This window comes from Dicentrarchus labrax, unplaced genomic scaffold, assembly GCF_905237075.1.
Source record: "Dicentrarchus labrax unplaced genomic scaffold, dlabrax2021, whole genome shotgun sequence".
In the NCBI taxonomy this organism is placed as follows: Eukaryota; Metazoa; Chordata; class Actinopteri; family Moronidae; genus Dicentrarchus; species Dicentrarchus labrax.
Window position 1 is genome coordinate 6,399,805 of NW_026136710.1, and position 13,505 is coordinate 6,413,309.

The window sequence follows — 13,505 nt, forward strand, 5'->3', positions numbered from 1 at the left end:
GTGTGAAGACGTGAAGACATAGAAACACATTTTCTGCACAGACATGTACTGGTCCCTCATTCCTTAAATTTCCACATGATGAATAAGAGTGAAAACACACCTGACTACAGTATGCACCGTCACAGGACTTCCTGTGTCCTAAAATGGGCAAACTATGTATAAAAATGTTAATTTAATCAGTTTTAATCTCAAAGCACATACAGACAGTGGAGAAAATACACAAACACACAACACACACACACACACACACACACACACACACACACACACACACACACACACACACAAACACAAACGTCCACCAAGTGTTTCTGACAACGACTTTTGGTACTAACTGTTAATTCCCACCAGACCTCTCTGGGGAGTCATGGTAACTGTTCACCAGGCCATTCTTTCCTTATTAATCGGTGTGAAGCCTGTATTTGTTCAGCCTGTACTTTGAGTTATACTTCTGGTCTGCAAAAAGCATAAAGATTTTTACAGTTATTTAGGATATCCTTTGAGGCACATTATGTTTTGCCTTGCTGTGCTTTGGGGTATGATTTGAGATGCTCTGAGGGTGTTTGCTCATCCATTTCTGTCACTGAGCAGCTCTTCACATCCTTGATGAGCTGATTGTTATTCACAATGTGTCTATGAGGATTCTCAGTCTTCCAGGTCTTGAGATACAGTAAGTGGCTCTGTTCAGAATCGAGAAACACCATTGAGACTACACAGCAAGGTTCAGCTGCCACTGACTTACTAATTCTGGAGATGGAGATCAACTGAGACAGCAATAAACAGGAACACGTCACATATGCAAGATCTGCAAGCGAACACAAGAGGCCTTTAGGGAGTTCACATCTGTCTCATGCGTCAGAGAAGATTTGCTTCTGTCTCAGCAAGACATTCAATTAAAAAATTAGACAGTAATTTGACATTACAATTTCCTGTAGATCATATAGGAGATTACAGGTGTGTAAATTACATATGAAATGCCATCACAAGGATATAAACTATTAGTTACATATTCCTCTCATAAATAGTTAGGCCTAATTTAATTCAGCCTTTTCTGTCCATGTAATAACTTAAACAACCTAAATTTCCTTTAAATCCTGTTCTCATGAATACTAAAGTAATGCAATACTCAGTCTCTGGAGGCTAATCTGGCCAAATGTTCGATTTAATTTGCATTTCCAACGTTTGAATAGTTGCCCAAAGCAGAACAGAATAGTGTAACAAGACGAAATGCATGTCCAACTGATGAATTATACCCTAAAATGCCTTCACAAAATCATCAAGTTGCAGAACCAAGTAGTAGGAGCAAAGAATTACATAACACAATGAACACAAAAAAATCCCACAATGAAAAGAGATTTTATTGATCAAGATCCATTGAGAGGATTTTTGAGATTCCTTGCAGCCATTAGCAATTTGGTGCAGTATGAAATGTAATTTTTTAACAGAGTTTGCCTGCTTTATTCTAGACACATACAGAGCTACAGCTCTGCTGTCAAGCCACCTTCACACTAAGTTGGACAGCAACTATATATGTATACAAAAGTCAATTTGCATAGTCTTATAACCAAACAATAAAGCAAATTCATGGAGTAATGAGAACAAATAGGAGGTAGAACAATGTGCCCCAACATGCAATTACATTTGTTGCTTCTCATTTGGGCCTTGTTGAGACATGTGTTCATAGTCTAGCCCTGATCAAGCACCTTCAGTATTAAATAGACTTAAACAAACACCTTTGGTTTGGTCTGGTTGTTCTGTTTGTTAAAAAAATCAGAACAGATTAGTTTGAGAAGAGCTGCACACACAGTAAACAGTGATTTTACAGGGGTTTGAGCACATTGCAGTGATGTTGAAGTTAAATTCCACTAGTTCAACATGATTGAAAATAATCTTATCATATCCTGTTATAGATAAACACTTATTCAGGGACCAGCCTGGGAAGAATTTAGGAAACTATGTAAACAAGATTTTTGGTGCTTGGTAATGCTTGGGCGTGGCACATATTCAAAATTGAGCCACACTGTGTGACCACAGAATGACCTTCTCATGAAATTCAAAGTAAATTATAGAAGTATTAAATGCTAGAAGAGACATGTAACTCCCTGTCTGTAACCCACAAGGTATTCTACCACTTAAGGGCTACTTTTCTATGCTGGTTCTTAGATAAGGTTTATCTGACTGAGAAGAAATGGCCCATATACTACAGAGCTGAGTTGATCACACTTTCCATAGTGCTGTTGTAGCTTTCTCTGTAAATAATTAATGTTACCTTTTATTGCATTTGGTCATGTTTGCTACAGACATTCTGTTCCATGTCTCTTTTCTCAAAACTAGTTTTGTCTTTACTTTTATTTCACATTCATGTATACATATATGTCTAACGCACGTTCATTATTTTACCTTAATTTGAAAATAACCTCATACCTAATATCTTCAAGGCAAAAACAAGTTTAATGTACGAGAAGTTAATAATCACACCCTGATTTATAAGTTTACTGGGAGCATTTGAAGGCAACATTCTACGTCGACGCTACGCTTTTGACGTACCGCGCAGGAGCCGGGGCGCCTCCCACTCTCCGCACCGAACAGAGCCGCTAGAGTAGAGACGCACACAGCGGAGCTCAGTCCATCTCTGCCCGCAGCTAACGTTAGCTAACCCCGCAGCAAGGCCACTGCGGGAAGATGGCGACGGAAAAAACGAAACATGAAGGAAGAGTTAAAATTGGACATTACATTCTCGGAGACACGCTCGGAGTGGGGACATTTGGAAAGGTTAAAGGTACGTCCGAGTGTCTTGGCGCTTGTGCATCCTGCCAACTGAAAGATGGTGGCAATGGGATCTTTTAGCTTAGCTGCTAATTTAGCCCGCTACGAAAGCTAACTTGTCGCAACGCCAGGAAGGTAACACACTTGTTGTCCGGCGAGTTAGCTCAACTTGTTTTGGACAAACATGACGTTTTGGAGATGTAACTGTAGTTGCCAGAGTCAGCCACACAATGCACATGTATGACATTAGCGTTAGTCTTTATTTAGCCACTTATATTTGAGTTAGCCTCGGTTGCGTTGTGAGCTAGCCAGAAAGCCACAAGTCGCTTGTCAAGACAGACACCGGGAAGTAAACCCTCTTGTGTTCTCGCTAGCTGGGGGACATATTAACGAGAAGCAATTGGATTATCACAATTTGTGTCGTTTTCATCGTCTCTCTGTTTAAACTCAACATAGGATAAGTTTTGTAGCTCGGCGCCACATTTGGTTTCAACTCTGCCCTCCTTATGAGTTGTATTTGTCATCCCATTGAAGAGTCAGTGGCTTATAGATGTGTGAGGGGAGGGAGTGGGGCAAACCCAGGCCAATCTACGCCCAGTGTTGGCAGTCTATAGGGCGGCACGATTAGTATGTAAATACACTGCTTTGCTTGTACCAACAGGTACTACTTTAAACAACCTATTGGATTCCAGAAAATGTGTATTTGATCGCAATTTTTTCGTTAATTATCGTCTGATGTGATTAGTAAAGGCTACAATCTCGTCTGTAGGCTGCTTTGTTTCACTAGTAGTGCGTTTTGTCTCCTTAGAAACCCACGATTAAGCCCTAATATACCCAAATGAAGGGAACCAACTAGGCCGTCTCCCAAAAAACAGTCGGAACAACCACTAGCCTTGTTTACAGTCACTTAATTCCCAGTGAGTCATCTCTCTGCCCAGTTTTTGTTGTTGTAAGAAAGAGGAGGACTGGAGTTTTGCTCAGTGGTCTTGATTACTGGAGACTTGGTTAATAGTTCACTACCAACACAACTGGTAAATCAATAGCAGCTGTTTACTAACTCCCATGTAAGTTTGCTGTCTTCCCTCCATCCGTTCAGATAGATATATGTTTGCATACTTTTCTGCTGGCTTCTGCTGCTGTTGCATATCACTGTTGTCATGTGAAATCCTTGCCACATTAGTTACGACTATTTTCACTTCAAATGAAGGATTATCTTTAGGTTTAGATAAATCTAAAACCTCTTTAGGTTTGGAACCCTCTTCAAAGGACACCAATTAAATCATGTCCCCAAGATAAACAGAAGCTGTTAGGATTGTTTTTTTCATTACTTAATAGTTCTTGGTCCTCAATCTTGAGTGTTGTGGTTACAGAGGGGCTTTTAGCAACACTTCATGGCATTTTGTTACACTTAATCAGTATTTGTATATTAACAAAGGATCAAATGACCACTTGTACGTGAATGGTGTTATTCAAAGTGTTCCTCTTATCTTTACAGTGCATTTGTGAATCTTTTGTTTAGATTTTCTGGCCCACAACTTTACTCTGTTGGTTCAATATCTATCTACAGATGCAGCAGGCAGCTTTTTTTTCAGCAAAAAAACTTTACGTTACCTGCCCAGCAGTAAACGGCTAACAGACAGATTTAGCAACTAGCTGGTAAACATAGTGGAGCAAGGCCAGATATTTCCCTCACTGATTGGTGGAGACCACACCACTAAAACGTATGGTAAATATTGGTATACATTCATCAGGTGGACAGAAACACAGCTCTAAGTGAATGATAGTGTTGCTCTGTGGTTGCTGGATTTAGAAATAAGCAATTGTTTGCTAACATGTTTGCACCATCACATTTTATAAGGTGATACTTTAATGCAGGTTTAAAACATGAACGTTTGTCTTAGTTCCAGAAAAAATTACACTTCGAAGATACAAGGTTTTCACTTTTTAATTGCCTTGTTTTTCATCTTTTTATGTCTCAGGTTGTCATTGGTTTTACTCTGTGCTACTTGTTTTATGCTGCAGTGGGCCAACATGAGCTGACCAAGCACCAAGTGGCGGTGAAGATCTTGAACAGGCAGAAGATCCGCAGTTTGGATGTGGTGGGAAAGATCCGCAGGGAGATCCAGAACCTCAAGCTTTTCAGGCATCCTCACATAATTAAACTGTAAGTCCTAGATTACACCCTGCTCGGTGCTCCATAATCCCCCTGCCGCCACATTAATGCCACCCACTGAGCTATTTCCAGGCTTTAATGGTGTGTTTTAGAATACATCCATCTAGGACAATATCTGTCTGACCCAGTCTCCTCTCCCTTCGCTCCCCAGCTTTATTTCCTGTTTTGATTATCCCCTCTGCTCACCTTTCATTTTAATCTGAAAAAGTGCTTTATTACTACCTGTTGTGATGCCTTGCTGTATGATCTCTCCTGTTTAAATTTTCACTAAAAGTGCATTCACAGAATTCATGGGTCAGTATATCGCAGTTGTAATACAGTGGAAATAATTGTCACTTCCAATCCAGTTTTGTGGTTTTGTCCAAGCAAACATAATATCTGTACTTTTAAAATAGTTTTAGACACTGTTTAGAACATCTGTATGCGTCGTGCAGAAAGCTACATGACTGCGTACTTCACATATCTGAACTGACTGTGATACTAATCAGAGGCCAGCTCAGGACACTCTTGTTGCTTTAATGCACAGGTGCGTCAAGCAGTGATGGTAGCCACCATTAGCCTTAAGTAAACACTCCATTTGGTAACACAAAAATGCTGTGGTGGTATCCTGTTGCTGAGTCCCTGATCTAACAACATAGTTAGAAAATTGCAGAGGTACTTCCTGATGGGTATTTCGGTGTCCACTGGCTGCAGCAGTGCCACATTAAAGGGGTCATTAAACTGACCAGGAGGTGTGGCTAATTGCCTGAAATACCAGCTCCATGTCATGCATGCACAAGAATGTAAACTCTGTTTTGAGTGTGTGCGCGCATGATTGTGAGAGAGAGAGAGAACAAGATCTCATCTTTGACAGGGTGAACAAACACTGGGGCAGAGTGCATAGCATTGCTTGTCTAGTCTGAATGTCTAGTGAAGACAAATAGAGTGACACAGTACTGCTTCACTTGGCTTACAGGATGTTTGTAGCAATCGTGACACGTAAGATCAGCAGTTAGTCAACGTTGGTCACATCTGCTGAAACTACTTGTTCCTGTAGACTTCACCACAGTCATTATTGCATTTAATTTTAGATAGACAAGGGGGGGTTTGATAGATGGACTGATTGATAAAGCTGATAGATTGAAGCTAAGATAGACATAGTGAAAACTATGTCAATAGATACAACTACAATAGCTTTATACTGTCAAATTGTCATTACTTTGTTAATGTTTTTTTATATTTTATTTATATTTTATTTATATTTTTTGTCGTATTGTTGCCCTGCCATTTTACTGGAAATCCAGCCACACACAGCCCTCGATAAAAAACTTTTTCCTCCAGCCACTTTTGATGTTTCTACAATATTCCACGGATTGATATCAGATCTAGGAGATTTATTCGCACTAATTCCTATTTTTCTTGCCATTTTCCTATGTTTCATAGAAATGATGAAAGACTGATAAAAAACGGTCTATATTAATCAGTGTTATATCTGCACATTGTTGAAAATCCACATTATTTCAACTCCATCTCTGTCTTAATGTCCACAGGTATCAGGTTATTAGCACCCCTACGGATATATTCATGGTGATGGAGTATGTCTCAGGAGGCGAGCTCTTTGACTACATCTGCAAAAATGGAAAGGTAACGCACTTTAATACTGGAAAATGTCTTATAGTCTGGTATAATATAAAACATGTATAAAACAATCTCTTTCACTCCTTCCATCTTGTGATATGTAGCAGATGTTGCATATTTTATTATCAGTGAGGGGACCATAACACAGAAGTGCATTATGTGCTTGGTGTTGGCGCTTAGTCAGCTGTGATGTGCTAACTGAGTCAGAGAGAAGATTTCACCGAATGGATAATTTCTGTTTTGACAGTTGGATGAAAAGGAGAGTCGTCGGCTGTTCCAACAGATTATTTCAGCAGTAGACTATTGCCACAGACACATGGTGGTGCACCGAGACCTCAAGCCCGAAAATGTGCTGCTTGATGCACACATGAATGCCAAGATCGCAGACTTTGGTAAGTGTGTTTCAGTCACAAACTCAGGAGTCTTGTTAGGTGACATTATTTTAATATGACATACATGGACACAATGGTACAGCACTTAAATCAGTAGATCCGTCTGAGAGAACGAACAATCTCCCCTGGCTTTACCCCTCCCGTAGCCGGTGGTCTACTGATAGTCGCACATGATCTGTGAAGAAAACACAGCTAGAGAGACGTTCTCTGGTATTACTTTTGAAGACACGGACACGGTGGATATTTAACAAGTATGGACCAGGTAAAGCAACAGTGAATACGCATGCCTTGGTGCCGATGTCATTCAGTACCACATTGGTTTTGATCGTTTTGATAGGCTACGCTATTAACAACAAGCCTTCTCCACATGCGGGCCACCTACTGTTGTGAAAATGGAATCACAGGAGAGCAAATCCAATTTCTTTTCGGCGACTTTATACAACAAACTGCTGACAAAGAAAGCCAACAGAGCAGAAAGGGAAACACAAAGAGGCGGGTGGGGCATGATGGTGTGTGTGCAGTAAAAGATAGGTGTGTGTGGAAAAGAGAACTTAAGGGAAAAGCACGGTGAGCAGATTAATGTTGTTTGTTAATAAACATAAAATAAGGTGGAAAATGTAGTAAAATTAAAATAGTAAAATAAAAAATAACCTAAACCTCCAAGAAGAAAAAACAAATATTGGAATACCAAAATTGAAAACAAAATACCTACCCAGTATCTAAATAGTTGAATATTTGGCTCCAAGCGTATTGTTTAGCTGCCCGGCCTGCAACTTTACTGTTTTGGTTCACTCTCACCACTCTCAGAGCATTTGTTTTTAAGGCCACAGCAGGTAGTCGTTTTTAAACCCACTGTACACTGCCTACTCAACACCAATCAGCAGACAGACAGTTAGTGACTAGTGGGTGAACACAGTGGAGCATCTACCAGGTAAAGAGATAGATATTTCCTTCAGGAATTGGTAGAGACCAAAAACAAAGATATGAATATTGGACTTGCATTCCCCAGATGGCCAGTAACACGGCTCCAGGTGAATAATAATGTTGCACAGTTAGCCATAATCAACTTAAAGGGTGATGATATGCCAATGGTATGTTGACAGCTTCTTTCTGCTGCCCACAAGTGGCCAACAAAATCAGAAATTACTGGTTTAAGTTGAAATTCATGTTTGTGCTATATAACGGTGTAAAATTCTGTGCAGGTTTGTCAAACATGATGTCAGATGGAGAGTTCCTGCGAACAAGCTGTGGCTCTCCAAACTATGCTGCCCCTGAGGTCATCTCAGGAAGGTAATGTTTTTTTTGCCATCTTTAGAAAATGACATTGACACAGAACTTTAGGCATTCTCCCACTATATTGTTCCTGAAGATCCTGAATAAACAAAACCAAATAAAATGCTGCTTTCATGATTACATCATAGTTTGTTTTTACTCGTCCTCAGGTTATATGCTGGTCCAGAGGTCGATATCTGGAGCAGTGGAGTCATTCTCTATGCCTTGTTGTGTGGGACACTTCCCTTTGATGACGATCATGTGCCAACCCTCTTTAAGAAGATCTGCGATGGGATATTTTTCACCCCGCAGTATCTGAACCCATCAGTAATAAGCCTCCTTAAACACATGCTGCAGGTGGACCCCATGAAAAGAGCCACCATCAAAGAGATCCGGTAAGCTGTGCGAGATTAATTACAAAGTCTTTTTTTTTTGTCTAGATTATACAGCAGTCTGTCTTTTTGAAGACAAGTGAATGTAAAACTAGTCTTACTGACACTGTTGCATCCACAGTTTGTGGTTTGTTTTACTACAAAAATCATTTCTCCGCCCATAGAGAGGATGACTGGTTCAAGCAGGACCTACCCAAGTACTTGTTCCCCGAGGACCCCTCCTACAGCAACAACATGATTGATGACGAGGCCCTGAAGGAGGTATGTGAGAAGTTTGAGTGCACAGAGGAGGAGGTCCTGGCCTGCATATACAGTCGCAACCATCAGGATCCATTGGCTGTCGCCTACCATCTCATCATTGACAATCGTCGCATCATGAATGAAGCTAAGGATTTCTACCTGGCGTCCAGCCCTCCCGACTCTTTTCTAGACGACCAGCACTTGACTTCGTCTGGTGCAGCTGTGACCAGCACCGTCAAGCCCCACCCTGAGCGTGTACCCTTCCTCGTGGCGGAGACTCTTCCCAGGCCTCGCCACACTCTAGATGAATTGAACCCCCAGAAGTCCAAGCACCAGGGTGTTAGAAGGGCCAAGTGGCACCTGGGTATCCGGAGTCAGAGTAGACCCAATGATATCATGTCAGAAGTGTGCCGTGCCATGAAACAGCTGGATTATGAGTGGAAGGTAAGGAAGAAACTCCATAAGAGGGGCGTATAGGAGAAAATAGATAGTGCTTTATTTGTTGTAGTTCAAATACAGTAAATGAAATAGGATCACATATTTAAATGGAATTAAAGATGAGATCATGTTACTTAACTGTAAATTAGAATTTGTGAGATCAGCTTTATATAGTCACTGTTTCTTCACCCTTCATAACGCTTCCAGGTTGTGAATCCATATTATCTACGAGTGAGAAGGAAGAATCCGATTACTGGGATGCAAACCAAGATGAGCCTTCAACTCTACCAGGTGGACAGTAGAACCTACCTCCTTGACTTCCGTAGCATAGACGGTAAGTATTCACTGCACTGTAAAATTTATGATTTTGATTACATATTTACAAAAATAATCAAAGCCTTGGTCATTGGTTAAACTGTTCAATAAACCTGAACTCTAAAAGATAATATAAAAGAAAAGGTAGTTCTGTTTCTCTGATATTAGTTGTATCATTTAAACTAGTGTCATACCACTTTTGTAAAGTTAATAAGCTGTTAACATTGGCCAAATATTGGGAGAAACTCTGAAGTCAGCTCCCTATAGCTAATAGGTGGTGTTTTCCTGGATTCTGTCTGTAGTACACTGCATCAGTTCAGGCTTCATAAATGATTTACTTCAAGGTTTAAGGCTTGGGATTTTGCACAGTCTGTGTAGGTGTGCAGCGGCACCTCAAAAGAAAATATGAGATAAGAGTGTTGTTATAGGCCATTAACGTAGAACAGGTATGCGGTGCAAAGGGTAGGAGACAAAATTTTGACTTCAGGCAAAGGCAAAGTCAGCCACAGTGTTTTTGTGTAGCTGCAGTTCTAACTGACGGCTTAGAGGAATGGAAGGCTGGTGGCTCAGAAATGCAGAATATCTCAAGCTGATCGCCAGGATGTTATTCAGGGTTTCTGCCGTGTTCATCAATTTATATTTAAAGACTTTTTTAATAGCACATAGAATGTAATTGAATAACTTCTTCATGACATAAAATCAGTACAGACATTCAGGCCTACAATTATTTATTACGCGCATGAATTTGTTGATATTTATACCCCATTTTTCTCAGTCCTTCCCAGCAGTATATACAGTGATTTAGAGATGTCCCAAGCCGATCCCAAGGATCTGTATGTGGGCATATTAATGGATTGACCTGTAATGACAATGAAGCTTTGTTTTTGTTGTGTATTTAGTAGAAAACATTCTGTGTCTTGTGTTTATTCAGATGATATGTTGGAGACTAAATCTGGAACTGCTACACCTCTCCGCTCTGGGTCTGTGGGCAACTACCGCACCACTATTAAGAATGATGTAGAGGGGGCAGACACCCCAGCTATATCTAGCCTTGTGCACTCCACCAAGGCCGCAGAAGGCTCCTTAGCTTCATCGTTGACCTCATCCATCGACTCAACGGGAGGTGGGGACAACGCGTCTGTCCCTCGACCAGGAAGCCACACCATCGAGTTCTTTGAGATGTGTGCAAATCTTATTAAACTACTTGCACGATAGCTTGCAAAACAATCGCTAGCCTTTTTTCCTCTCCGAGTGTCTTTATAGCAATAAGCATGCAACCGATTCATGGCTCAGTTCATCCCAGCTGAGGATGAAGTGATTGTTCCATGGCACTGATGCAGTTTAGTGTTCCCTAAGCGGAAGAGATGTATACTGAGCTGGCAGGGAATGGAAGGGGTTACTGGAAAAGATGAATGACAAGCTACTTAATAGCTAGGACAGAACAACATTTAAGAGGGGGTTTTACAATTTTCTGATCAATTTAATAACAAATGCCCACATCCCACCTATACATATATAGAGTGATTACACTGAATTTTTCTGTACTGTAGCCAGTGACCGCTGCTTTCCAGGACAGAGGACAAGATCGAGTTTTTGCCTGCAGAGAGGGAAGCCACACGTTGAGGCTTTGGCATTTGGGTGGCAGTCGTATAGGATGCAGGAAGCACTTTTGCACAAGTATCTTTTATTTCCTGCTGCTCTTGTATTTCTCTCAGTGGGGATCAGCGATGTGATGCAGATGTATCGGGGCACTGCACTGGCTATAACTAGGGTTTTCATGCCCATCACATTCATTGGACTCTGAAAAAGTGCAGTGACCCTTGTGTTTCTGTCTTGCGTCAGGGACAAAAGAATGCTTCATCAGATTTATGTTTGGTTTAATTTTTTTGAGAATCTGAGTCGTCAGAGACTAAATTGTCATGGTTTTGTCCTTGTTGTAAAAATTTGTTTGAATTTGTCTGTCCCCTACATTTTTATATATAAAGACGTGAATATATTTATCAGTGCGTTAAGTGGACGCAGTGTTGGTTCTATTGGAAATGGAATTGTTTTTTTCTTTATTGCATTAAGATCTATTGCTGGATGGTATATATTTTCCTTTTTTACTGTCTGGTTTTTAAATCAATATCACTGTTTTGTTTCCTTCAATCACAATTATTCTGATACTTGATTGTCTTTCCAGATAAATATAGCCTGCTTTTACCATTTAAGAGGTATTTTGCCATGACAGTCAAAATCTAGAAATATATCATTTTCAGTGTCACATATTAAAATGACAAGTTGATTTTGACTTTTTTTGTTATAATTTCTCTATTTCTTGTTTTTTCTTTTTTTTTTTTTTTTTTAGATTAAGGATTAGGATTTGAGTATGATTACTGAGTGAAATGCCTTTTGCCTACATTCAATTTGTAAATGCCAATCCATCACAAGTGTATAGGCCTCAGGGCTCAATTTGAAAATAAGTAGTAGTACTTTCATGCAGTGCATGGACAATGTCTATTGGCAGGTGAATACATCCAAAATATTACCATTTATGGATATGTTTGTGTTTTGATTTGCCCACACATTCCCTTGAAGGTTGACCTTGCAAAAAAGGTTTCAGATGTTTGAACATGAAACAGACTTTTGAGCTAGGAATTGTAAAGTCCTGCTGGGTAGATCGCAATTTTGATTCAGAAGAAAAAAACATCACACAAGCTTTAAGATGAAGATAAATGTGTGGCTTTATATTTGATAAAAATGTTGGACCGAACCTGACACTTGCAAGCTCACAAAGTCTTCAATATTTCTTTATTCACAAGTATGACGCATCTCCCTCCATTTCCTGTCCACAGTCTTAAAGTTTTAAGTGGTGTCTATTGTTTGGCTGCCTTATCATTATCAGTACTGTCAAATACAGTTTTTATGTCAGTAAAACTTTGAATTCCGTGCTGGTCAGAATTATTGGCACCTTTTTGCAATTTTAAGGGTTTAAAGTCCACAAATTATGATGCCAGTTTTGTTAATTCACACGTACTGTTTGTTTATAATTCACATATTATTCATATGGCTTGGCATGACAAAAGAAAATTCTTAACTGCAAAACAAAAAACATCTGATTATGTTGTTGCCAAACTATTGTGGACCTCAGTAACTGCTACCACCTTTTAATTACAGAAAAAGAAAAAAACAAAGCAACCTTAAAGGTAAAATGGTTTCTTATTTAATTATCTTAATATTTGTCTTTAATCAATTATACCAGGTTTTAGACAACTTTCTCATTGCAAAATCAGACACAAACAATATTTTTATTAAGGGTATTAGCAGTCGCTGAAGTCTTTGTTTCCAGTGTTTATCTCCCCACAGCTTTAAAAAATGTAGAATATCTTGTCTGTATAAACGATTTTACATTTCAGAGATATTCAACAAAAATTGCCAAGAGTGACAATAATTATGATCATCTTATTTCTCTTGCTGTCTTTCGAGGCAGGTGTGGACTGAATTATTTAGTTGGTTTTTGACCTTTTTGTCTCAGTTTTAAACTAGAGTTTATAAAATATAGTGATCATGGTAAAGAAACGCACACTATGGTCTTGGAAAGATGTTGTAAAACTAAACATTTTAAGTTTAAAGGGCAGTTGCAAGTTTTGATTACAAAACCTTTCATGGGTTTCATGATCAGGTTTGTAGGCAAGATGAATGTGTGAAACTGTGACCTTTTTGACAGCTTATGGAGTAGTGTCCTAGGGGACTGTTAGCAGATCATTTCTGTCTACCTGAACTGCTTCAAAGAAATATTGTTCTATTTTTGTTTGACGTGTAAAGGGACCCTACCAGATGGACCAGTGTAAATCTGAGAGGACAGTGTTGAAGTCATTTGTATACACAACTGCCTAATAAACTGCTAAATTGCACACAATT

General features: G+C 39.6%; 1 protein-coding gene across 1 annotated transcript; it reads left to right on the forward strand.

The window, feature by feature from the left end:
- Window positions 1–2,570: 2,570 nt before the first annotated feature.
- On the forward strand, window positions 2,571–13,503 carry prkaa1 (protein kinase, AMP-activated, alpha 1 catalytic subunit). The gene is made up of 9 exons (XM_051412571.1): window positions 2,571–2,779; window positions 4,789–4,930; window positions 6,469–6,562; window positions 6,804–6,948; window positions 8,151–8,238; window positions 8,391–8,615; window positions 8,777–9,296; window positions 9,498–9,624; window positions 10,537–13,503. Exons 1-9 carry the CDS (start codon window positions 2,683–2,685, stop codon window positions 10,818–10,820), a joined length of 1,722 nt encoding a protein of 573 aa, XP_051268531.1. The 5' UTR covers window positions 2,571–2,682; the 3' UTR covers window positions 10,821–13,503.
- The last annotated feature ends 2 nt before the right edge of the window (window positions 13,504–13,505 follow it).

Excerpts from the sequence above, each read along its gene's own strand:
- prkaa1 (XM_051412571.1), top strand. The coding sequence starts at position 2,683 with ATGGCGACGGAAAAAACGAAACATGAAGGAAGAGTTAAAATTGGACAT. Across the intron at positions 8,239-8,390 it reads CCTGAGGTCATCTCAGGAAG|GTTATATGCTGGTCCAGAGG; the intron begins GTAATGTTTTTT and ends ACTCGTCCTCAG. Across the intron at positions 9,625-10,536 it reads TGACTTCCGTAGCATAGACG|ATGATATGTTGGAGACTAAA; the intron begins GTAAGTATTCAC and ends GTGTTTATTCAG.